Source organism: Trachypithecus francoisi, unplaced genomic scaffold (assembly GCF_009764315.1).
Source record: "Trachypithecus francoisi isolate TF-2019V2 unplaced genomic scaffold, Tfra_2.0 Lachesis_group10, whole genome shotgun sequence".
In the NCBI taxonomy this organism is placed as follows: Eukaryota; Metazoa; Chordata; class Mammalia; order Primates; family Cercopithecidae; genus Trachypithecus; species Trachypithecus francoisi.
Window position 1 is genome coordinate 45,306,111 of NW_022681455.1, and position 26,374 is coordinate 45,332,484.

A 26,374-nucleotide genomic window follows, 5' to 3' on the forward strand; every position below is an offset into this window, starting at 1 on the left:
TATTTTTAAAGTGTTGGGTTACAATCCTATTAAAATAATGCAGAGAAGAGATACCGAATCAAATTATATATGTTCTTACCAGATTAATTAACTGAGTGTGTACCACATCTTCTACCAAAACTGCTGTTTCATGAAGAGGCCTTCTAGCATCACCTAAAGAATACCTGCAAAATAATTTTAAACACACCAATATTAAGGACTATAAAACTAACAATGGCAAAAAGTGAAAGATATTTATTACATGAATCAGTTTAGTAAGGAGAATATAAATTGTTTGCTCAAATGTCTGAATGGGTGTGCAATTTTCTCTAGACAAAGACTATGAAATCTTGGCCAGGCGTGGTGGCTCACACCTTTCCCAGCACTTTGGGAGGCCAGAGCGGGAGGATCACTTGAGCCCAAGAGTTGGTTACTAGCCTGCATAACACGGTGAAACTCCGCCTCTACAATAAATACAAAAATTAGCCAGAAGCAGTGGCAAGTGCCTATAGTCCCACCTACTTGGGAGGTTGAGGTGGGAGGATGGCTTGAGCCCAGACGGCAGAAGTTGTAGTAAGCCAACGTCATGCCACTGTACTCCATCATGGGCCATAGTCAGACCCTGTTTCAAAAAAAAAAAAAAGAAAGAAAAAAAAGAAAAGAAAGTCTTTCCTACACAAGTTGCAACTTCAAAAGAAAAGTGCAGTATTATCTATGCTATTTCTGGATTTGTACAGTTTTTTTTTTTTTTTTTTTTTTTTTAAGACAGAGTCTCACCCTGTTGCCCAGGCTGGAGTGCAGTGGCACGATCTCGGCTCACTGCAACCTCCGCCTCCCGGGTTCAAGCAATTCTCCTACCGCGGCCTTTTGAGTAGCTGGACTACAGACCCGTGCCACCACGCCTGGCTAGTTTTTTATTTTTAGTAGATATGGGGTTTCACCATGTCGGCCAGGCTGGTCTTGAACTCCTGACCTCAGGTGATCCACCCACCTCGGCCTCCCAAAGTCCTGGGATTTCAGGCGTGAGTCACCGTGCCCGGCTCATACAGTACTTTTTAAGGAGAATTAATTGTTTCAAAATGCAAAATACTAACAACTACTTCACAACACTGGCAACCACCAAATCATGTAATCACATCCCAATTACCAATACAAGAGCTAGTAAGAGCCACATAGAAAGGTATAAAAGTGTATGATGTAATCAGCTTTGAAAATTGATAAGAAAAATTTATGTAAATACCATTGAATATGACTTGGAATTATATAAAAGCAGATTTTCAAGAATGGATTAAAAAGGCTGGCCTTAAAAGTCCTCTTCTTAAAACTTAAAAGTAGACTGGATGTGCAAAGAATACCTTCTTGGTAAAGAACACTTGAAAATGCACCATAATATATTAAAAATTTATATTTAGAGTATGCTTTAACCAGCAATAGGGAAGACAAAACCAAAATCAGACAAGATGAAAAAACAGTTCTATAATAGAGCACTGAACCTTCAAAATTTATTCTGAAGGCATCTACCTAATCACAGTAACCTATAGTCTATATTGAACTAGTACAGAATTCAAGGTATAGGAAGAATGTGGGGACCACAAGAAAGGCAGGAAATCAGTTTGAGACTCCAATATAACATCGAGAAACCTAACATCCAGTCACGGCGTCACCCTCAATGTGTGAACTAGTAAAATACCCATTCCAGAGAATGCACTTTGCCTACTTCATCCGAAGCTTTGAGTGGCAGAGGAAAAAAATCTTCCCTAGAAATTGTTAACCATAAATTCACTTCCACGGTGCTAGAGTATCTGCTGCCCATATAGTCTTAAAAAAAAGGTCAAGCATTAATTTAAAGTGATTTATATTGATGGTGCCCACGGGTACCTTGTAGAAACAAATGCAACTCGGGCCGGGCGCGGTGGCTCAAGCCTGTAATCCCAGCACTTTGGGAGGCCGAGACGGGCGGATCGCGAGGTCAGGAGATCGAGACCATCCTGGCTAACACGGTGAAACCCCGTCTCTACTAAAAATACAAAAACTAGCCGGGCGAGATGGCGGGCGCCTGTAGTCCCAGCTACTCGGGAGGCTGAGGCTGGAGAATGGCGTAAACCCGGGAGGGGGAGCTTGCAGTGAGCTGAGATCCGGCCACTGCACTCCAGTCCGGGCAACAGAGCGAGACTCCGCCTCAAAAAAAAAAAAAAAAAAAAGAAACAAATGCAACTCATTTCTTGAAGAATGTATTTCAAACAAATAACTGAAAGAATTCCCATGGATGACATATCAAGGACCACAAATTCAAAATCAAAATTCACTATGTGTACCAGGAATCAAGTCATCATGAATGACAGTGAGCAGGACCAACAAACTGCAGAATCAGACCTACAGCCTACACCTACCTGAATAAATAAGTATCTATCAACTAGAGTAATTCATGTTTTTAAAAAGAGAAATGAGAAGTATATGTAGGACAACAAAAACCTTACCAAATGCTTAGTCATTTTTGAAAAAGCACTAAACAGAAATAGAAATGAAAAACGTAATAATAGCATTTAAAAAGTTAATGCAGAAAAGTTATCAATCTGATAAAGACTATACATGAAAAACTCACAGCTACCATCCGACTTAATGGTGAAACACTAAAAACTTTTCCCCTAAGATGAGCATTAACACAATGTCCAATTTTGTCACTTCTATTCAACACAATACTGTAAATTCCAGTGAAAGCAATTAGGTAAGAAAAAGAAATAGGCCAGGCACAGTGGCTCACACCTGTAATCCTAGCACTTTGGGAGGCTGAGGCTGGCGGATTGCATGAATTCAGGAGTTCAAGACCAGCCTGGGCAACACAGTGAAACCCTGTTTCTACTAAAATACAAAAGAAATTAGCCGGGCATGATGGAGCGCACCTGTAGTCAAGGGCTATAATTGTCATGATTAGTTCCTCCTTGTTTTGATATGTGTGTGTATGTGTGCATGCATGTGCATGTATCTTATATGTATGTGTGTGTCTCCTTTATAAAATCCTACTGATTGTATTTTTTTCTAGAGAACTTTGACTAACATAGCCAGGAAATGAAGAGCTCAATATTGAATAAATGTATTAATATATCACTTTAGAAAATGAAAAAAAAAACCTACATAATCATTTCAATAGATGTAAGAAAACCACTCAACAAAATCCAGCAACCACTCATGACAGGAAACCACATACACAGAAGAATTCAAAGCCTTTAAGAACTAGATCAATAAGGATGGCTATTATCACCACTTTCAGTCAATATTTAAGATTATAGTCAGAACAATAAAACAAGACTAAAACTATAAAAGTATTGGAAAAGAGAAAACTACACTGTCCCTATATGCAGATAATATGAGTATCTACACAGAAAACCAAAAATCAAGAAAAAAATTATTTGAATTAATAAGTTAGCAAGTTTTCTGGCTATAAGATCAATCTACAAAAAGCCATCATTAACATAAAGGTAGAAGATGCAATTAAAAAGAAATATAAATTGGTACTAAACATCATATGAGATGGTAAAGAGACAGGAATAGTCAAAACACTTTTAAAGTACAAGATGGGAGAGTATTTTCTACAGGACTTAATATAAAGCTACAATCATTAAGACAGTATGTTATTTGGTGCAAACAACCAATAGAACAAAAAGAGAATAGAAAGTCCACAATAAAAAGCAAACTCCACAAAGGCAAAAATCCTCTGTTGTATTCACTGATATATGCATTATTTCTTTGGAATACCTGAACAAGGTTTTCCTTCCCTTATTCTAAGTTACTTCAAATGTCACTGTTAAAAAAAAGTGTAAAGTTATCAAAGCTAAATAACTGGAAATACTTCTTGTATCAATAAAATACACAAATTGCCTAAGCTTTTATGAGAAAGTCAGACCTTTGTACTAAAAACAGTTTTCATTAGCATACACATGTAAAGTTAAGTACCTAAATCAGCTACAACGACTGGTATCAGGTATATCATTTGATGAGTATATTATTTTAATTTTCAGGGTTATTGGTACTTCAGTTTTTCTCCCAAAGCTTTTATAAATAACTTCTGCCATTGTTCCAGTGGTTTTCAGAAAACAGAAATGAAAACTGTTGTGCCTGGCCACAGTCACCTCCTTTTTCGCTCGGCAGTGTATGTACTACTTGTAAGCTACTTAAAGACAGACAAGTAATTGATACTTACACAACTATTTTGATTTTTTTTCCCCTTTAAAGACCTACCTCCCAGTGCTATGATGTCTTGACTGACTTACCCTGGGTCTTGTCCTAATCAATGGAATCTGATACCCTGTTCATTTACACACTGTCTCGATGCCTGTAACAATACCAGTACTGCCTGACTAGAGTCCACTAAAGGTCTATCAGGAAACTTTCTGAAAAGGCTGCCCCTCTCCTGGTCTCCTGCAGTAGTCTCGTAGCTATAACACACAATCCTCCATTTTAGGAAGGACTGTGAATCTGACAGCCATGATTACAAGTAAGGCCAGAGCAACTTCATAATGAGTGTAAGTGGGGGCGGAGCCACTTACACTCTATCCTCTCATGCAAACAGCATTGGCTTTATTCAATCCTGGAATGAAATGTCTCAGTTCAAACTAGGGCAACTGACTCTGCAATCCGCTTGATAGGTACACAGTGAAAGTATGAAACAAACGAGGGCATTCATGAGATGAAGTTAAACTTTTTATTCTGTATACTTATACTGAGATCCAGGAGGATGAATCCTGAACAAAACCATTGGATACTGTTTTAAAAAGCCAGCAGAATTTATGACTAACCCTTTTAACATTTTTGTGTTATGCATATGCCCAATACTATCTAAAATTAGGGGAGATCCTTCAAATAGACATCTATTAAAATACACAACATCTAGTCATTTTGCTCTCAAAAAACAACGGAACCCCTTTTCAGTGGTTTCTAACATCAGTTTTTTTTTTTTTTTAAAAGAAAGATTTCTTAAAAATGAAGGAGCTTTACTATCTTACTTATCTTGAGCCCACATGTGACATCTTTGGTTAGTAATCTATGCTAAGATGCTACCCAAATATAGCAATACTCTCTTAATCTCTCTATAAATTCTAAAGCATCATTTGCCATAATCTGTTGCTAACCTCTGGACCCTATGTAAATGCATGTATTTGATGTTGTGTCCATTGACCCATCCTCCTCATGTCTACATATCCCCAACTGCGAAAAGCAGTCAACTCCAAACTCTTTTCATGGCATCAACCATAAGGGGAAAATAAATACTTTTTGAGCAAGTATATACAATGTGTGTACATATGTGTGTGTATCTATTTTCAAGTTATACAAATGTATATAATAACAAAAACAGCATAAAACAAACACAAAAGAGAAATATCAAAGGAGGTAAAAATAAAACAAACGATTTTTTTTTTTTTTTTTTGAGGCAGAGTCTCACTCTGTTGCCCAGGCTGGAGTGCAGTGGTGCGACCTTGGCTCACGGCAGCCTCTGCCTCCCCGCTTCACGCAATTCTCCTGCCTCAGCCTCCTGAGTAGCTGGGATTACAGGCACCTGCCACCATGCCCAGCTAGTTTTTGTATTTTTAGTAGAGACAGGGTTTTACCATGTTGGCCAGGCTGGTCTCGAACTCCTGACCTTGTGATCCACCCGCCTCAGCCTCCCAAAGTGCTAGGATTATAGGCGTGAGCCACTGCCCCCGGCCAAAATGGTATTTTTAAAAATATATTTTATTTATTGGTGTTAGAAAATCTTTTTGCATTCACTAACATATATACATTATTGTTATCAGCATGACCAATCACCCTAGTTTGCCTGGGATTGAGGGGTTTTCCAAATTATTCTCTACCAAGTAAATCATCCTAATTAGTATTAGAAGGTCATGGTATACTTTCCACCAAAAAAAAAAAAAAAAAAAAAGACAAGCCAGGAAACAGTTTCATTTGTTAAAGGAATGAATTAACAATAAATAAAACTTATATATTTGCTTTCAAACAATTACCATTATTATTTCAGTTCTAAAGTCTCAAACCAGAAACAAATAGTATATGGGAAATTAATTCCTTCATCTAAAGATAATGCTTTTCCATTCTCTGATGTTGAGGATGAAGTTCATGAGAGTCAGTGGATGAGTAGGTGCCCAGCTGACATCTCACTGTAAGAAGTAGCACCAAACTAAATGACCAGCCAGAGATTTGAGCCCAGAAAAAAACGATGAAGTTCACAGGGCTTGTATCCAACTAAAAAGATTACAGTAATGCTGTTAGAAGTCACACTATATTCTGGCCATCAGCTACAAAGTAGGAAAAGTCAGTAACCATGAAAATATCCTGGAAGTTAGATGATCTGGTTCTAGTTCCCACTCTGCTATTAAGAACTGCTGCAATGGGCAGGTAACTTCTCCTGGCACCTCAGTTTCTCAAGTAAAAGGAGGGGACTAGATTAGATAATTTTAAAGAAACCTTTTCAGAAACTTTATTTTGAATCACATATATATGATTCAACTATAATTCGTAAATCTTAAAGACTGTGTCTTCAAGAATGGGGCAACACTGTTATTAGAAAATCAAATTGTACAGAGTAAACTGTGGAAAAAATCATGAAATTAAGAAAAAGAAAAACATGTTAAAAATGAGTAAAGTAAGTAAGTAAATAAATAAATAAATAAAAATAATTGGAGGAAGGAAACGAAGACTACAGTTTATCCCTGGCCTTATATGTGGAAATAATTTCTAAGAAACATGTCATTGTTCCTTAAATTAAAAAAGAAAAAGGCGAGGGGTGTTGAAAATACTATCACGGAAGTCTACATTATTCTTTTTCAATTAAAAGAATTTAACAGGTCTAACTTTGAGTCTAAAACACTCGTTTTTAAATTTCCAAGCCCTGATTAAGAACAGAGGGGAATGACTAAGTTTCTAACAGAGGGGAAGGACTGATAAAGTTTTAATTAAAGAGATTCTCAAAAAGAAGCAAATGGGATAAGTTTGGTGATGATCTGTGAGACAGCCTGCTGGGCCAGTCACCAAGCACACAAGACCTACATGCAGATCTACTCGTAAAGCATCTAGAAAGCAAACATAAAAAAAGGATAAAGAGATGTTTCTTTACTGCAATGTGTACATCTTCTTGGATGCTGAATTGCTTTCAATACTTACCACTGGCTACAGACTCTAATGGGGTTAAATCATTCTGGATACTGTGGTTAAGTAATTGCTGTGGTCTTGGGAGCTAGTTACTTTTTTCTTTTCTTTTTTTTTTTAATTAGCTCTGGCTTTTTTGGACGTTTTCCTACCCCAGGTAATTGACATTACTTTGGAATGGACGCTGTGTGACTATTGCTTGGTGTAAGAAGGCTCTAGGTAACTTGCTGTCCCCAAAAGAAAGGTTTTTTTTTTCCCCCTTCAAAGTATTTTTTTGATAACACTTTTATAGACTAAGTATTACTATAATACCCAAAAATTTCTCCCTAATGGAATTACAGTGAATAGGAGGCTACAACCCTATCATACACTCTAGTCAGCTAACCGACTACTAGACGATATATGTAAACACAGACATCAATACTGTTTACGTCATTCTTACCCAATATTTGTTGACACTGATTTGTCCACTATCCAAAGTGGGGAATAAAAGTGCAGAAGTTTGGCCATGATCAGTCATTTAATGCAATTGGAAAGTTATAAACACTACAAATTAGCCTTGCTCTTCAAATTTTAACAGCTCTAACTTTCATAAATCTATGATTTCATCCACCTGTTTTCAAAGGAAGAAATGAATTCTATTAACAATAGCTCTAAGAAACCCCAAGCGATAGGTAAATCAAAATATCAAATAAGGCTGGGCATGGTGGCTCAAGTCTGTAACCCTAGAACTTTGGGAGGCCAAGGCGGGTGGATCACCTGAAGTCAGGAGTTCGAGACCAGCCTGGCCAACATGGTGAAACCCCATCTCTACTAAAAATACAAAATTAGCCAGGCATGGTGGTGCATGCCTGTAACCCCAGCTACTCCGGAGGTTCAGGCAGGAGAGTCACCTGAGCCCAGGAGGCAGAGGTTGCAGTGAGCCGAGACTGCACCATTGCACTTCAGCCTGGGTGACAGAGCAAGACTCCATCAAAAAACCAAACATCTAAGTCAACAGATTTCCTAGCAGTGATGATTTTTCTCATTGCTTGCTTGATTTCTCAACATCCATCTCCCCATTTCCCTTCTGATAAGCACTCACATAATTTAACAGAACTTTGAGAAAACATTTAGAATTTTATAAAACACCATGAAATAAATATAAATATGTGAAGATACATAAAAAGCAAAATTATTAAATTATTATTATGATGTAAAATAAATAATGCTGATGTAAAAAAATACAGATATACTAATATATACATATGTTTAAGATAAAAGGTAAGACAGTGTAAAATTTTGAAAAGGTAAACACATATTACCTATAGGTATTAATCACTCAATCAACAAATATTAACTGATTGCCTGGTATGTGCCAGTCACTGTGCTGGTTGCTTGGAATATATCAGTGAACAAAACAGACAAAAAATGAGTCGAGTTTACATTCCAATGAGGAAAGGACACAATAAACAATATAACTAATGAATTACTAAATAATTTGTATATTAGAAAGATGACAGAACAAAAACATAGAACAGAATCACGAAATGTAAAGTATGCAATAGGCAGTGTGAAATATTAAAACATGTATTTATTAAGATCTGATGTGTGAAAGAAATAGCTTTAAAGAATGAAAAAATATATAAATTAGAAAATTTTTTAAAAATCAAGACTTAAAATTTAAAAATCAAGACATAAGAAAGCTCATCCATAAATATTTATAAGAAAACTCATAAAACTCATCTACAGTGCATGAAAATGTGCATCTGAGAAAGTCTACAAAACTAGCAGAATATCTTTATGAATTTCTTCTTAGCAGAACATCTTTATGAATTTCTTCTAATAATTTACAGGACATTTTCCCTCATATATCCTACATTTCAAAGAAGCACATATTCCCATCTTCAAACTCTTGATAGCAGCATAAAGCAAATTATTATAAACCCTCCCTATTTGAGGAACAGGAAAGATATGGATAGCAATCATTGAATGTTAGTTAAAAAAAGAATCTAAAAGATTATGTAGTCCATTGATTCTGTTTTAAACAGATGGAAAATTAAAGTCCAAGAGGTTAAATAGCCATCTCAAGGTCGTAAGTACAGTTAGAAGCAAAAGCTAGGAATTTTACCTCATCCAGAACTCATTGTACAACAACATGCTAAATCAAAGTCCATTAGGCCTCCAAAACATTTAATGGGCTTTACTATTTTATTTTGACTGAAATTTAGTCAAAAAACTAACTTCCTATAACACTGAAAACAAATACACTACAATCACAATAACACCTTATAGTCATAGAGGACTTTTCTCATCTATCATTTAAAATAAACTGTTAAGCATGAAAAAAGGAAAGTTACTCCCATATTACATAAATCTGGAATCAGAGAGAGTCAAGAAAGTTAAGAGACTTACCCGGGGAGTCAGCAACAGTAAGAGTCACAATTACTTGGTATGAGACAGTCACATAGAGATAAGAGAATTTTGTACTAGCGGATCTTTAGAAAATTATCAATATAAAATGGATATAAATGTGGTATACTGCGACAACATTTTTCAGATTGACAGTGTCCAGAAAAAGAAGTATTTTGTAATTAAATTAACTTGGAAAATGACATATTTTATTCTTCACTAGATTTGCAATGCATGTTACCATATTAGACACTCTGAGAGGTTCAGAAGAAAAGAAACTTTTGATTTTAAATGTATTTACTATCTATGTAATCTTTTTCTAAGCCCATGTAGTTACACAGCATTGAAAAAAATTTAGGAAACACTGATTTAAACAAACAAACAAAACAACTTCCAAAATAACTTTAAGGACTTTAGTGAGAGGATTCCAAATAAAATGTAGCCTAAGATGTTAGAACTTCAAAGTCAGGTTCTTCAGTTTCTAACAATGAGATGATGATGATAATGGCAAATATTGTGAGCTTTTAAAAAATTCACTTACATTCAATGAATATTTGTTGAATACTGGGTTTACATCATGCCAGGCACTGAATATTACACTAGCTGAGAATTTTCAAAGTTCCCACAAACTTAGAGACAAGACTGATTTTCTGTAGCCATGGCAATAAACAGCCACCAGAACCAGGAACAGACTCATTCCAGTAAACACACCCTTGAGTGCCAACCTATCAACAACATTCTCATCTCTCTTTTTATAGATTATGTCAACTCCAGAACACGACCAATCCCTGAACTCAATGCTTCCTGGAAACTCGAAAGAAGATCAGCAGCCTTCCTTGCTAACAAACTGTGCTTGACCAGCATGTATCTCTCCTTTACGAAAAGAAGCAATAAATCAAGTTTTCTCTTTTTATTTCAGATACTGAATGACAGGCTCATTATTTTTCACAGCGCTTAAGGAAGTTTGCCTTCACAAACTTGTCAGCCTAACCTCCCTTCCACTCCTTCTTCTTGCATTTTATTTTGAAAGATTCCTAACCAACAGAAAAGCTGAAGTGGAATGAACACCTGTAAATCCTTCACCTAGAATCACCAATTGTTCACATTTTGGCACAATTGCATGCATGTTTCTTTCTCTCTCTCTCTCTCTTAAAAATTATACAAACATACACTTGTATTCTTATCTGTATTAATTTTTCTTTAAACAGTAAGCATGTACTAAGTGCCAGGTATACTTATATGTATTATGTCATTTAAACCTCTTAAAGACTCTGCAACACACTATCACTATGCCTGTCCCTCTGCATCTTGGAGAGATATTTGTTCTAGTAAGTGAAATTCTGGGTTTTTAAAAATTAATTTCCACATGCTGGGATTAGCTTTGTCCCCGGAACTGATGAAATAACAAATCCTTTTACATGACAGGTCTTCAAAAATATGAAGAAAGCTTACTTTAAAGGTCTGGTTTCGATTTGTTTTTGCTAAACAGCATCTGTTTTAAACAGCTTTATTATCATTTACATACCATAAAATCCAGTTGTTTAAAGTGTACAATTCAATGACTTTTAGTAAATTTACAGGGCTTTACCATCATCACCACAATCTAGTTTCAGAACATTTCTATCATTCCAAAACAATGTCTCATGCCCATTTATAGTCAGTCCTATTTCCCATCCTCAGCCAAAGGCAACCACTAATCTACTTGAAGAAACCATGTATCCTCTCTAGCCTTCTTCAAGGTTAAAGATTTCCTATTTCTTATCATTTTGGTCTCAATGTAAATGGCGTATCTTTGAAAAGACTTTCCAAAACTACTACCACTTTCAATTCTCACTTGAATCAGAGTAGTTTGGCATTTATTTGATTTATATATTAAGGTCCTACCCAAGTTTTCAGAAAAAAAAAGAGTTATAAAACTTTTAGTAAACAAACCGAAGGAATGCAAACCTCTAAGTGTTGAACAAGTCCTAGGCCAATTATAAAGCCCTGCAGCAAAGAGATATCCTTGAAACAACAGATCCAATAATGAACACTTTGTGGGCTGGGAAGAGTTGATTCAGCTTTCAAGCTGTCCTTGTCTGAAATATAACTCTCCAACTCATTCAGCAGAACATCAGGAGAGATGACATCAAACATCTCACTGAAATTTTTACTCTACAACTGTGGCATTACCTTAATGAAAGTAAAATTGTTTTACTCTGATATGAATTGGGAGCGCATGCAAGTTCCTAATAATTACAGATTCCAAAAGTTTTACTGAGATTGATGTCAAGTTCATCAGGGTATAATGACTAGAATCTCCTACACTCAACATTTTAAAAAATGAAGCAAACTCATGCCAAAATTATAACTTAATTACACTTCCTTACATAACATTCTAGAAAAACCAGTTGGCAATAATTAATACCACTACTGTACATAATCTTTTCCTAATGTAGTTGTACTTGCAAAATCTAATTTGTCACCAAAAACAATGGCTTTGGTCTCACAGAATACTGAATAAATAAAACTATAAATTAGAAAATATGTAAACAATGCAACTTGAAAATTAATTGTGTAAATATCTGTGACTGCCAATAGGAAAATACATAATATATTCCAGTTGTACTACATAATATATTCCATTAGTTCCTTCACAAAGGGTTTTCATTTGAATGAGGAAGTATATATAAGACAATTGTCTTACAGTGATCAGTCACTTTTAAGAACATTAAGAAAAAGCTTGGCCGGGCGCGGTGGCTCAAGCCTGTAATCCCAGCACTTTGGGAGGCCGAGACGGGCGGATCACGAGGTCAGGAGATCGAGACCATCCTGGCTAACACGGTGAAACCCCGTCTCTACTAAAAATACAAAAAACTAGCTGGGCGAGGTGGCGGGCGCCTGTAGTCCCAGCTGCTCGGGAGGCTGAGGCAGGAGAATGGCGTGAACCCGGGAGGCGGAGCTTGCAGTGAGCTGAGATCCGGCCACTGCACTCCAGTCTCCAGTCCGGGCGACAGAGCGAGACACCGCCTCAAAAAAAAAAAAAAAAAAAAAAAGAAAAAGCTTATCTCTAGTCTCAACAATACTATATTCCTCAAATAAAAATGAAATTTAGTATACCCAGAAGAAATGTATTTTCAGTTTGTTCTCTACAACATGGATAAAAAAGTGATGACATGAGAAAGATGTTAAGATACAACGCTACTGAGAATAAACACATAGCATACATTAAATGATCTTTTAGTTTTACTTTAATAATAGTGAATAACTTAAAAATTTGGCATGCATAAATAATAACCCTTTATAGATATTTATATACACTATTAGCACTGAAACTCATATTAATCTTTAAATCTTACTATGAAAAGTTCAGTATGTACTTGTAGAAGCTTATAATGAACATACATTTAAGTATACTAAAAATATTAATGAAAACATACATCTCTATACCTACCAACTACCAGCCTGTACACAATTAAGATCTTCACAGGTACTAGGCTCCTTGGTAGCAAATAAAAATATTAATAGGCAATATCAGGAAATTATTTATAATAGTTAATATCAATAAAACAGTAGTTAAGATGCTAGCTTAGAGCCTTCACAGAATCCTACAACTTTCACACTCTTCTGTTTATTATATAAAAGTCTTTGAAATCTGGCTTCTCTCTGGTTCCAGCCTTATTTCTAGCCATGCACCGTTTGTTCCTGACATATCAAACTCCCTATGGACAGCTGACCACACAATAGGTTTCATGTCTTCTCACTTTTGTACATGGTATTTTCTCTGTCAAGTAAGTCTTTGTTTCTTCTTCCATTCAGCCAATGCCTTCCAAACTTAGTTCAACCGGTACGACCCTTGGGAAATTTTCCGTAATACTCATTTGCTCCTCTACAGCATATTGCACTGATTGCCCTAACTCACCTTTCACCTCATACTATATTCATTCCAATTGCCAAGTAACTTTAAGTAGCCCTGCACTATAACCCTGAGCTCAACCCTGTTGTGTTATTTGGCCAATGGGATATTATTTGCAGTAGAGGCTAAGAAGTGCTTAAGCATTTCAACTTGCACTCTTGCACTCTGCCACTGCCATGAAAGTATGACAAGGCTAATCTGCTGGAAAATTAAGAGATACATGAAGCAGAGCTCAGTCACCCCAGTCATCCCAGTTGAGTTACTGTAGATCAGCTGGCAGTCAGCTGACCAGATAGATAACAGAGCCCAGTTGAGATTGGTGGGGTTGCCTAATCTACTGTCCTAGACATATAATCACAAATGCTGAGGTTTCACAATGTTTTGTTATATAGCATTATTGTGGCAATAAACAATGGATCCCACTCCTAGATGCTTCCACAGCACTCTTCACAACCTCCTCATAGTATAGTTACATAGTTATATGGTTATGTAGTTACACAGTCATACTTTTATATTAACTAATTTATCTCTATTCTCCCCTATGCCTTTAAAGGAAAAAAAAATCACCTGTTATTTAAATTTGTATTCTCAGCATCTAACAAGATGCCAGTTGTATGTGGGCACTCAATGTAGGACTGGGGAAGAGAAGGAAAGAGGACTGATTCACCTCCCAACTGATTCCACTATTATCTCAGACCACAAGGAGCCTTCCCCATGTTGTGAAAGTTCAGTGGGCACACAAATTAGATACTGCTAAAGCAGATTAAAACTTTAAGCATATAGGTTTTAATATATGCTTATTAATATATGTATATAGTTGCCTGTTGGATGAGCACTGATGGCCACAAATTCATGTGATTTGTGAGCATAATGTTAACAGGAAAGAGTCAATAACTGCAGCACTTTGGGCCAAATATAGAGTGGAATTAGGTTATGCAGTAAAAGATGCCAGGGCAGAGAAGCAAAGGGTGTATTCCTAGAAAACTTAAGATTTTCACATGTAGAAGGAAAAATGTTTGAAATTTCATTAAACTTGGTATATGCATTTAGGGCCAAGTAAAAATTCAAAAAGGAACCAGATTAATGATTTAGTTTTTTAAAGGCAGCAAATACTTCTAAAAAAGAAAAGGAAAAAAATGAACCTGAAAATATATAGAATTTAGGATCCATTTAATAATGATAGTTATGACAAAAATGACAATGAGTCGATTATATCCATCGTACATATTGAGGATTTACTGTTTAATAGACATCACCGAACTGATTCAAATGCCAAAATGGCTCTATAAGGTAAGTACTATTACTATTGCCACTTCAAGACTTGAAGAGGTTAACTAGATTACCCAAGGAACATATTTAATAAGAGACAGAAATGAGATTCCAACTCCCACCAGTCTGACTGCAAACTCTAAAAAAACAAAAACAAAACAAAACAAAACCCTCTAACTGCTCTATAATATTGTCTTTCACAGAAACTGAAGAGACTTCGGAAGTAATTTATTTCAGTTTCTGCCACAATAAAGAAAATTTTAAAAGTGAAAAGACTATATAGGCTGGGCATGGTGGCTCATGTTTATAATCCCAGGATTTTGGGAGGTCGAGGCAGGAGGATCACTTGAGCAAAAGAGTTTAAATCCAGTCTGGGTAACAGTGTGAGACCTTGTCTTAAAAAAGAAAAAAAAACACTATATAAACATATATCCAATTTAGGGTGACTGGAGTAGGATGATGATGATACTTTGATATAATGGGAAATAACTTTTTGACAAACAGTGTAGCACATGCAGAAATGCAAACCAATATATAAATGACACAATAGTTGAATTTGTAAGATTAAGAGGAAAACTAAAGAAACTGAACAATAAATGATGTCTACATCAATAACCAAAAAAAGGAATCTATTAAAAGGCTGAACAAATTCTTCCAAGTCAAAAGCAAATAACTGGCTTCCTCTCTATTCATGAAAAAAGCTGAGTTTACCACATGAAATTTACCTTGATTTTAGGTCTCAAGAATTAAGGATAAATATTAAAGCTATGAACCTGGGGAACTCCATAGTGTCTTTATGCATAAATCACATAGAAATTTCTCAGGTTCTGAGATAAAGTTCAAGAATAATTATACTAAACAATACAAAAATTTCCCAAGGCTAAAACTTGGTAAATATAAGCTGCAGAAATATTAGAACAATAATAAGTATAGGGTTAACCTCACCATACTATTAATAGATACATTACAATACAAATATTACACAGAGATTAAAATTGATACTTGGGAACAGGTTGATTATCTAGGTATGTTAATTATTATTATATTCAGAGGGAAATATTCCTTGCAGCATAAAGACACCAATACCATTCATATACTGTTTCCAGAGAGTTTGATAAACAGAAAAATTCCACAAAAATCTTAGCCCAGTAACTCTCCACATCCAGGATCTCTAATTTCCACAACCTCTAGATCCTATAAGAGTAAAAATTAGAGCTTCTTTTATGGTGAACAAATTTCCTATCTCAAAGCCTTTGAAGAATGTCCCCTTTTCCTCTACAGAGAGAATGCTTGGACAACTCTAGAGGAAAGAGGGAAATTGCGATGCTTTGTATGTCCTGGGGACCAGAGGTTTCCAGGATTCAAACAAATGTAAACAATTTGACTTTCTGAGTATTGACAAGGAATTATAATATCAGATTACTAAATCTGGGTTTTCTCAGTTGCAGGAGCTTCCCTTTCCCTGCCATTCCAAAGATTTCAAAAACCTATGAAATTATGCCACGGGGTGATTATCCAAGTATATCTTTCACAGTTAAATGACTCAAAACAATATTTAACATTTCAAATTAAATTGTTCATAATACAGTATTCAATTCTTCACTAAACTCACAGAACTCATTTCTACTTACAGATTTTTTTTTTTTTTTTTTTGAGACGAAGTTTCGCTCTTGTTGCCTAGGCTGGAGGGCAGTGGCACGATCTTTGTTCACTGCAATCTCTGCCTCCCGGCTTCAAACAGTTCTCCTGCCTCAGCTTCCCAAGTAGCTGGGATTACAAGCACCCACCACCACGCCCAGCTAATTTTTGTATTTTTTTAGTAGAGATGGGGTTTAACCATGTCGGCCAGGATGGTCTCAAACTCCTGAACTCGTGATCCACCCGCCTCTGCCTCCCAAAGTGCTGGGATTACAGGCGTGAGCCACCGCACCTAGCCAGATGTGTTCTTTAAAACTCTGAGTAAAGAAAGTTAAGTGAAAGAGATCTTTCATTTAAAAAAAAAAAAAGAAAGAAAAATTAAAAATGAAGGAATTGTATTTTCTACATATATTAACTTTAAAAAAGAAAATGCAAAATTAATCTATGTACCATAACTATATTTTCACACATGTGTCATCTTTATTATGCTGTTAAATGTTAGAGCCTACAATAATCTATTCCAGACATGGGGCTGGGGTTGGGAGCAAGGGTTTGGCAAGGGAGTGGAAAAGCAACAAGGCTGCCTGTAGCACTTTTAGTACACGTTATAAGAATAATCCATAACAAAAAAACATGGATTCAATTCAGTATAACTACTTCAATTTTCTTAAAATCACACATACTTTATATAGTTAAAGCCCTTATACACTTCCTCTCTCAAAAACTTAGGAATAATTTCACAGTATCTAAGGAATAAGAAAAAAAGTTTTAAAATAAAATATTGATATTTAAAATGTCTCTTTAAGCTATTTGCTAACAAAACAAAATATCAGACTTTGAAAGAATACTAAATTCACCATCATTAATTTTATTTTGGTAACTAACTTTATCCCTATGACTTGATAACAAACTTAACCTTTAAGGATAAATCACCATATACAACATTAAAACACCAAAAATAGAAGATGGAATTGCTCCTACCTCCGTAACATTTTGTTTCTAATTAAAAAAAAAAAAATTGGAGAGTATTGTTGAACAGAATTCATATTAGAAGATATATCAAATTATACGAGAGGAACTTCATGTCTATTTTCTAAGTTTATATCATATTGAATACTGTGCTTGCAGACCCAATGAACAAGAATAATCATCCACAAATTGCTAGAATCTTTCATTTTGGATTCTACACTGAAAATGAAGGGTGGACATTTAGAGTCTACATGTTCTATTTTCAGCTTCATCATTAACATGTTTGAGAACTTGGGGTAAATTTCTTTACAACAGGTAAATATTCTAATACCCTATTAGTTAACGGACGCTAGATCCAAAAGCTGACACTTAAGTGGAATACTACATAAATTTAGTCCTATTTTCTTTATTGGGTTTTCTGATTTAAAATTCTACCACATATATACATAACCATCTTAATTTGCATATAAACTTAATTCACTTTAACAATATTCACTGAACATCAACCAAGATGAAAGTCCTCTCCTAAAGGCTGAGGAATGCAAATGTAAACACCAAGTCCTTGTGAACTCCAAAATTAGTACATAGCACACTGGTAAATGAGATACAAATAAGCACACATGAAACTCTCTTTCAGTCAATCTAACTTAATTAAAATTGTACTATGACAATACAAAAAGTATCAATTTTTTAAGTGTGAATTTTAAATTGTGCAATTTCTTTCTTTTTTTTTTTTGTCCAGATAGGGTCTCGCTTTGTCACCCAGACTGGAGTACAGTGGTGTGATCACGGCTCCCTGAAGCCTCCATCCTCTGGTCTCAAGTGATCCTCCCACCTAGGCCTCCCAAAGTGCTGGGATTACAGCTGTGAGCCATTGCACTCAGCCACTAAATTGTATAATTTTTTAAAGTACAATTAAAAATTTGTACCGTACAAAAAATGAAAGAAAGATTTTCTATCTTTTCTTTTTTTTAACCTGTGTGGTGAAGTGTAACAGGCTGGGAAAAAACTATAGGTGTAACCCAAGGGTCAGCAAATATTTTCTGGAAAAGGTCAAACAGTAAATATCTTCACTTTTGTGGGCTATAAGGTCTCTTTTGCGCAATGGCCATCACAGTACCAAAGCAGTCAATGACAGTCCATACATGAATGAATATGTATAGCTATGTTCTAGTAAAACTTATGAACGGTCACTGCAATCTGAGTTCTGCATCTCACATAATTTCATCTCATGTAAGTGCTACATCTCATGAAATATTACTCATCTTTTGATTTTTCCCCAACCATTTAAAAATGTAAAAAATATTCGTGGTTATACAGGCTGTATAAAAACAGGGAGCTATGTGGATTTTGCCTTCAAGCCACAGTTTGCCAATCCCTGGTATAATCAAACACCAGTATCAAACAATATGAATTAAGAGTGACTAGTAGCTGACCATAATTGCCACTGTTCAGAGAGGAGAGAAAGGAAAACATATTCAAATAATCAAGAACTTCTTTTAAAGAAGTATGTGAGTAAGAGCTTGAGTTAATCTAAGGATGATGATAACTCATTTACTGTAGCTATTATATTATTTAGTAACTGCAAGAAAACGGTTCCACTCTTTAAAAAAAAAACACTAATTTGTCAAAATATACAGAAAACAAGCAATCAATTTCATGTTCGTATTTAAATTGTAAGAGTACAATTGAAAAATTGTACTGGCTGGGCACGGTGGGCTCAGGCCTATAATCCCAGCACTTCGGGGAGGCCGAGGCAGGTGGATTACTTGAGGTCAGTCATTCAAGACCAGCCTGGCCAATATGATGAAACCCCCTCTCTACTAAAAATGCAAAAATTAGCTGGGCATGGTGGTGCGTGCCTGTAATCCCAGCTACTTGGAAGGCTGAGGCGGGAGAATCCCCTGAACCCGGGACGCGGAGGTTGCAGCAAGCTGAGATTGCACCACTGCACTCCAGCCTGACAGAGACTCCATCTCAAAAAAGAAAAAAAAAGAAAAATTGTACTATTTTTAAACTGTACAGCTTACCAATTTTTAAAATATTGAATATTCATGTTTAAAATAATATTAAAAAACTGTTATAGGTTGAATTGTGTCCCTCCAAAAACAATGTCTAAAAATCCTAACCCCAGTACCTCAAAATATGACCTTATTTGGAAATAGGGTCTTTACAGAGATAATGAAGTTAAAACAAGGTCATTAGGGTGGGCTGTAGATGAACAGGACTGGTATCCTTATAAAAAGTGGAAATTTGCACAGACAGACAGACAGACACAGAGGGAAGGCAATATGAAGACGGAGGAAGAAGACAGTAATGTGACTGGAGTGATGAATCTAAAAGCCACGAAACACCAAGGATTGCTGGCAAACACGTAAAGCTAAGAGAAACAAGGAAGGATTCTCCTCTAGAGCCTTCAGAGAATATGACACTTGATTGTGGATGTCTAACACCCTAAACTGTGGGCAGTAAGTTTCTGCTGCTTTAAGTCACCCAGTTTTTGGTACTTCGTTATAGAAGCCCTAGTAACGAATACACAAACATATCAACGTATTAGGAGTGTTTTTCACTTTGTAATTCTATCACTATAGTAATCAAATAACATGCCATCATTTAATGAATAAACAAAATATTAAGTCCAAAATAAACCCTGAATTAAAATTGTCATGTTAAAATTCAACCAACTTTTTATGCATGATATGACTACCAAACATAATATGACTACCAAACTTTTTTTTTCTACAATACTTTGAACCAAATTTTCTTTGGTTTTTGGGTTGTAATTACTATTGATGGCAAATGCATGCTACTGTGGAGAGTGGGGAAAATTAAGTGGTAGAAATGCTTGGGGTCTCAAATCTTCCTCTCAGAGAGTATGGATGCAATTTTTTGCATTATAAAGTAACATTTTCAATAGTGCAACATATCCATTTTCTTGCATCTCTTCCTGTTTTGATTTGTGATTTCAGGGATAGTTATGATAATATGATACATGGGTCTCCACTCACACTCTTGTTCTGTGTCCTACAAATTTTGAGGGTGGGCTTCAGCAAAACCTGTATCAGGTTATGGCTCCAGTAAACTCTCATTTCTAGCACTGATTTATTTTTCAGGTAACTGAACACAATAGTTTATGTTTGAAATACTGCATTAAAAACATAAAGAACGACTGACCTTAAACTATTACCAAAAAAAAAAAAAAAAAAAAACTTTACGGTTTTAAAAGACTTCCAATAAAAGAAAGTCCAAAATTGTATTACTCTTTACATTAAAAGTTTCCATTTTCAGTTTATCTGTATTCCATTTTTTTCCCCAAAAGTTTTGAAAAAGGAGATTCACGCAGAATGTTGCCCAAATTTTCTGAGACCCAAACACGATCTCTTAAAATATGAACCGACAAGCTTCTGCATGTCTCTGAACTCAGATTTGGGCATTTCAATGTCACCTGGATACCCAAATTTAAATTTCAGGGCTGCCTATCAAGCACAGTAACTGAAAACTTGCACTAAACTCAGAAGTGTGCAAAGAAGTAAATATCCATTGGAAAAAAAACCCTCTGATTTACAGGGTGGCCCATTTAAAACAGTTCCCATTTAATAATGTGGCTGTGTACAGGGCCTCTTTTAAATGGGCCACCCTGTATGAAGCTTAAGTCCAAGATAAAAAATGTCCTCCCTTGAGAATTTTTAAAACCCGAAAACATTGTAGGTTTAGTGGTTATTTTTAAGGTTTTAGATGGTTTCTTTGGACTCCTTTAGAACTGAAAAAAGATGGATACACATTTAAAAAATGAAATGTTACAACCACACATCTGTAATGAGAACCAGTGCCAGTGGATATTTTTAAAACAAATTAAAACGGTCAATTTTTTTTAACTTAGGCAAACAGCTGCTATACACACAGTGCACAGTAACTACTTTTCAGCAAAAGTTCAGAAGGAATTTCCTAATGAAGATTTATAGAATGTTCTGGGATTGATAATTAAGGGTTCCCCCAAAAGATATGAAGAACAGTATTAGCGATGCAAGGATTAAGGACACTGACTATGCCTATCCTCTAAGGATGAAGCCTGGAATTTAGAATAAAAGATACACACTAATAACCACTGAGGGAAATTAGGATAAAATAGGTACTGTATATCTTTTCTGTACTGACTTCAAAGTGTTTTGAAGGATTCCATAATAATTTCTAAAGTTTAAATACCTCTGTAATTTAGTTCATTCTTTAAAAAGGGGAAAGAGACAATGTGAGGAGAAAAACTGGAAAAAGCTTGCCTAAAAAATATTACACTGATACAAGAAATCATGGGTTCTGAAAATTCTGACTTCCACTCTGTACGTGACTTGAATAATGCTGTTTTCCCTCCAAAGCCAATATCATTAATAATAAAAATAACAAGTATGGGACGGGCACAGTGGCTCATGCCTATAATCCCAGCACTTTGTGAGGCAGAGGTGGGCAGATCACGAGGTCAGGAGTTCAAGACCAGCCTGACCAACATGGTGAAACCCCGTCTCTACTAAAAACACAAAAATTAGCTGGGTGTGGTGGTGTGTGCCTGTAATCCCAGCTACTCAAGAGGCTGAGGCAGGAGAATTGCTTGAACCTGGGAGGTGGAAGTTGCAGTGAGCTGAGATCGTGCCACCAAACTCCAGCCTAGGCGATTGAGCAAGAATCCGTCTCTAAATAAATAAATAAATAAATAAAACAACTATGAACACTGTCATCATCCACTTCATAGGCACCTGACATCATTAAATCATTTAACTCCACAACAATACTATGAGGTAGGTACTATTACCTCTTCTTCACAGATAAGAAAAATGATGCACTAAGAGATTAAATAATTTGTCTAAGGTCACAAATACGGTAAAATTACCTGTCATGATTCAAACAAAGACTCTGAATCCAGAGTTAGTATTCTCAAACACACACTCGTAATTTATGTTTTTTCCTTCATGTAGCTAGGAGTTTACCAATTTTTTGATGTTCTCAGAGACTTTTATTTTCATTGACTTTTCTCTTGTCTGTTTTCTATCTCGCTGATTTCTACTCTCATGTTTACTATTTTCTATTTACTTTGGATTCAATTTTCACTTTTTTTATCTTCTTAAAGTAGAGGAAATACTGATTTTTAAACTTTTTCTTTCTGCTCTAACATAAGCATTTAGAGCTATAAACTTCTCTGTAGGCATAGCTTTAGATTCATCTAATACATTCTGATAGGTTGTGTTTACTATCATAGTGTGAATTTTCAAAATTTCTCCTATTTTGTCAGTTTTCCTTCATGTACTTTGAAGCTCTCTTATTAGGCACACAAATATTCAGGACCACTGTTTCTTCTTGACAGACTCTTGATTATACCCCTCTTTATTACTGACACTGCTTGTTATTCTGAAGTTTACTTTGTCTGTTATTAATACAGCCATATTGGCTTTCCCAATCCTTATGACTGGGCTTTGCATGTACAAGAGAATCAAGGCAGTTTTCTTAGTCAAAAAGTCACAAAAATAGCTCACGAGCTAAAGTAAACTGTGTTAGAAAATACAATTATTGGCTGGGTGCAGTGGCTCACGCCTGTAATCCCGGCACTTTGGGAGGCAGAGGCAGGCGGATCACGAGGTCAGGAGATCGAGACCATCCTGGCCAACATGGTGAAGCCCTGTCTCTGGTAAAATACCAAAAATTAGCCAGGTGTGGTGGCGTGCGCCTGTAGTCCCAGCTACTCAGGAGGCTGAGGCAGGGCAATCGCTTGAACCCGGGAGGCGGAGGTTGCAGTGAGCCGAGACTGCACCACTGCACTCCAGCCTGGCGACAGAGCAAGACTCTGTCTCAAAAAAAAAAAAAAGAAAGAGAAACTATAATTATCCACAAGAGTCCAGTCTATAGAATGAAAAGTATTTTTTTCTATTAAAAGACTTTTTTTCTTTTTTTTTTTTTGAGACAGAATCTCCTTCTGTCACTCATAAATAGTTGTCTTAACTATTTACTCACTACTGTTGTATGTTCTACACAGGATCTTTGGTGGATAAAGAAGTTTTCATTTGGCAGTCTGGACAATGGTGCCCATTAATGAAAAAGGCTTATTAGGCACTGAAGATCTGGAACCAAGTCCTTGTTCAACAAATTTCCAGTTATGTGGCCTCGCACTTCAAATTCTTGGTTTCCTTGTGTAGATAATTAAGCAATAATTTCATGTTTACGATAAGGAGAAACTGGACTGCTAAAGATCATTTACTGAAAGTTCCCCCTGTCCTAGATAGCTGTATGGACTAAATGTCAGTCATCTGATTACTACCTTCACAACTTGTGCTGTTTTTTTGTACTAGTTAGGCAGCTACTAATTTTTGTATGTCAATATTTATTACCATTTTAATAAATTTATTTTACAATAAACTTTCTATCATGAAAATCTACGAGAAAATCAATATCATATGCCAGAAAGAGAAGATGTCTACTACTTATGGAATTTTTAAAAAATCCATCAATCAATCAATTGGATATTCTCTTTTGGGGGAATTCTGAATGAAGAACTTAGGAAGGGATGGAGAGGAAGACTGCAGGAGAAAAATAAGGAGAAATAAATAGAAATGAGTCAAAACACACACAAAAAAGCAGTGTTAAGACTGGCGTAATGATTGGTAAAAGCCACTTGCAAACTGGCACAAGACAGCTAAGTGATCAAAATATTCTAAAGGTTATTTTTAACACTTTTATTGAGATATAATAAACATACCATAAAATTCACCCATTTAAAGTGTACAGTTTAGTAAGTTTCTGTATATTCACAGAGTTGTGAAACCATCACATTAATCTAATTCTGAAACATTTCCTCAACCCAAAAAGAAACTCTCTACCCATTAGCAGTTATTCCCCTTTCTCACTCCCTCTCCCATCCTCTTCCCTGACTCAGGTTAACTTTCTGTCTCTATGGATTTGCATATTCTGGATATTTAATAATTAAATTATACAATATGTGGCCTTTGTATCTTGTCTCTTTTACTTAACACAGTGTTTTCATGGCTCATCCATGCTGTAACATGTTATCACTACATCATCCCTTTTTATGTCTGAATGATATTCTACTGTATGAATATACCACATTTTACTTATAATAAAATTTAGCTGATGGACCTCCGGATTGTTTTCCTCCTTTCAGTTATTATGAATAATGCTGCTATGAACATTTGTATACAAGTTTATTCCTATCAGTTTTGAGGCCTAGCTCTGTAGCTGCTGGGATGGTAGGTCCATGTATCTGTACTTCCTACTACATTTTCACTGTAAATTCTCATATGAAGTAATTTAAGGGTATCCTTTATCTTTTGAACTTTAAAGAGTCACACTGGTGAAAGCATACCTTACAGGAAAAAGACAAAGTTAAAAAACAAAACAAGAAAAAAACCACTTTTTTTTTTTTTTTTTTTTTTTTGAGATGGAGTTTCGCTCTTGTTGCCCAGGCTGGAGTGCAATGGCGCGATCTCGGTGCACCACAACCTCTGCCTCCCAGGTTCAAGTGATTCTCCTGCCTCAGCCTCCCAAGTAGCTGGGATTACAGGCATCCGCCGCCAAGCCCAGCTAATTTTGTATTTTTAGTAGAGACAGGGTTTCTCCATGTTGGTCAGGCTGGTCTCGAACTCCTGATCTCAGGTGATTTGCCAGCCTCCATCTCCCAAAGTGCTGGGATTACAGGTGTGAGCCACCGCGCCTGGCCAAGAACACTTTTAAGTAGCAAGCAGGAGCAGAGGACTAGGACTTAAAGATCTGAGGTATCTTCTCTCAGTGCTGTTGCTATCCTCTCCATGATCCTGATTAGATCACTTGCCCTGCAAGAAGCTCAGTTTCCTCAGATGTAAACATGAGATACTGGGCTAAATTATAGGTTGCTTTATGTTCTAAAGTATGATAATTTAAACCTACTGTCTCATCCTTCCAGATACGGCAAAATAAGGCAACAGAAAGAAAAATCGCACGGGTTTTTTCCTCAACGTTCTGCCTAATTAATTCATGCATGATTCACAATCACAGTCTACAATAAATTAAAAATCTTTTCACTCTCAACACATCTTATCCACGATACAGCATAACTTAATATTTATTTCCAAGCCTATATGTAACCACTGTACCTCAAGTATACATGGGTTTCTAACATACATATTAACAGCTTATGTGTTAGTTTTGATAAAGGAAGCCATTAAAGTCAAACTGTTACCATATAAGCCAAAGCTCTCTACCTTGCATCACATATAAAAAGATATTCAGATTGATGGAAGACCTAAATTTCAATGTATAAATATGAAAAAAGAAGAAAATCTAACATTGTTAACTTTTAACTACTGTAGCTAACCATCAAAAATAAATATTATTCACAAAAAACAACACGAATAGAGAAAAACAGGTAAATTATAGCTTAAGTATTATTTCATTGTAACTACAGTCCCCAAATATTCAGGCTGGTTGGAACAATGGTGGGTTTACAACAGTCCCCCATTATTCATGGGAAATATGTTTTGAGATTCTCCCACATTCTGTGGACGCCTGAAACTGGGTAGTACTGAATCCTAAACATATACTGTTTTTCCTATAAATACATACCCATGATAAAGTTTAATTTATACATTAAGCACAGTAAGATATTAACAACTAATAATATAACAATGATAACAATATTCAGAACAGTACATTAGTTAAGAATTACTTCTGGAATTTTCCATTTAATATTTTTGGACCATAGTTGATAGCAGGTAACTGGAAATGCAGAAAGCTAAACTGCAAATAAGAGGAAGAGTACTATATTTTCCTGCTCCTGGTACTGGCAATTCCAGAATTCCTATAAAATTAAATTTCTGCATTCTCTGGAAGCAGTCCAAACTGAGAGATAAGAAGTACTGCTTTGTCGAACTGTTTGTAAACTTCCCATCAACCCTGATACATAAAATAAGCTAAATTCTAAGACCTTTTTCAGTTCCCTATTCCCTTTAAAAATTGCTACAAAAAATTACTTCAAACCTACTTTTAAATATTTTTCCTACTGCTTGATAACCTAATTCAAAGTCCATCCAACAAAATAAATGACAGGATAGAAAAGCAAAT

The 26,374-nt window shown here is 35.7% G+C and overlaps 1 protein-coding gene across 2 annotated transcripts in view; it reads right to left on the reverse strand.

Annotated features, from left to right (window-relative positions):
- Positions 1–26,374, reverse strand: part of SUPT3H (SPT3 homolog, SAGA and STAGA complex component) — a 516,212-nt gene that overhangs the window by 255,232 nt on the left and 234,606 nt on the right. For both annotated transcript variants that reach the window (XM_033217359.1, XM_033217358.1), the window contains exon 3: positions 80–164. In XM_033217359.1, coding sequence (XP_033073250.1) covers positions 80–164 — 85 coding nt within the window. The remainder of the gene's footprint in view (positions 1–79; positions 165–26,374) is intronic.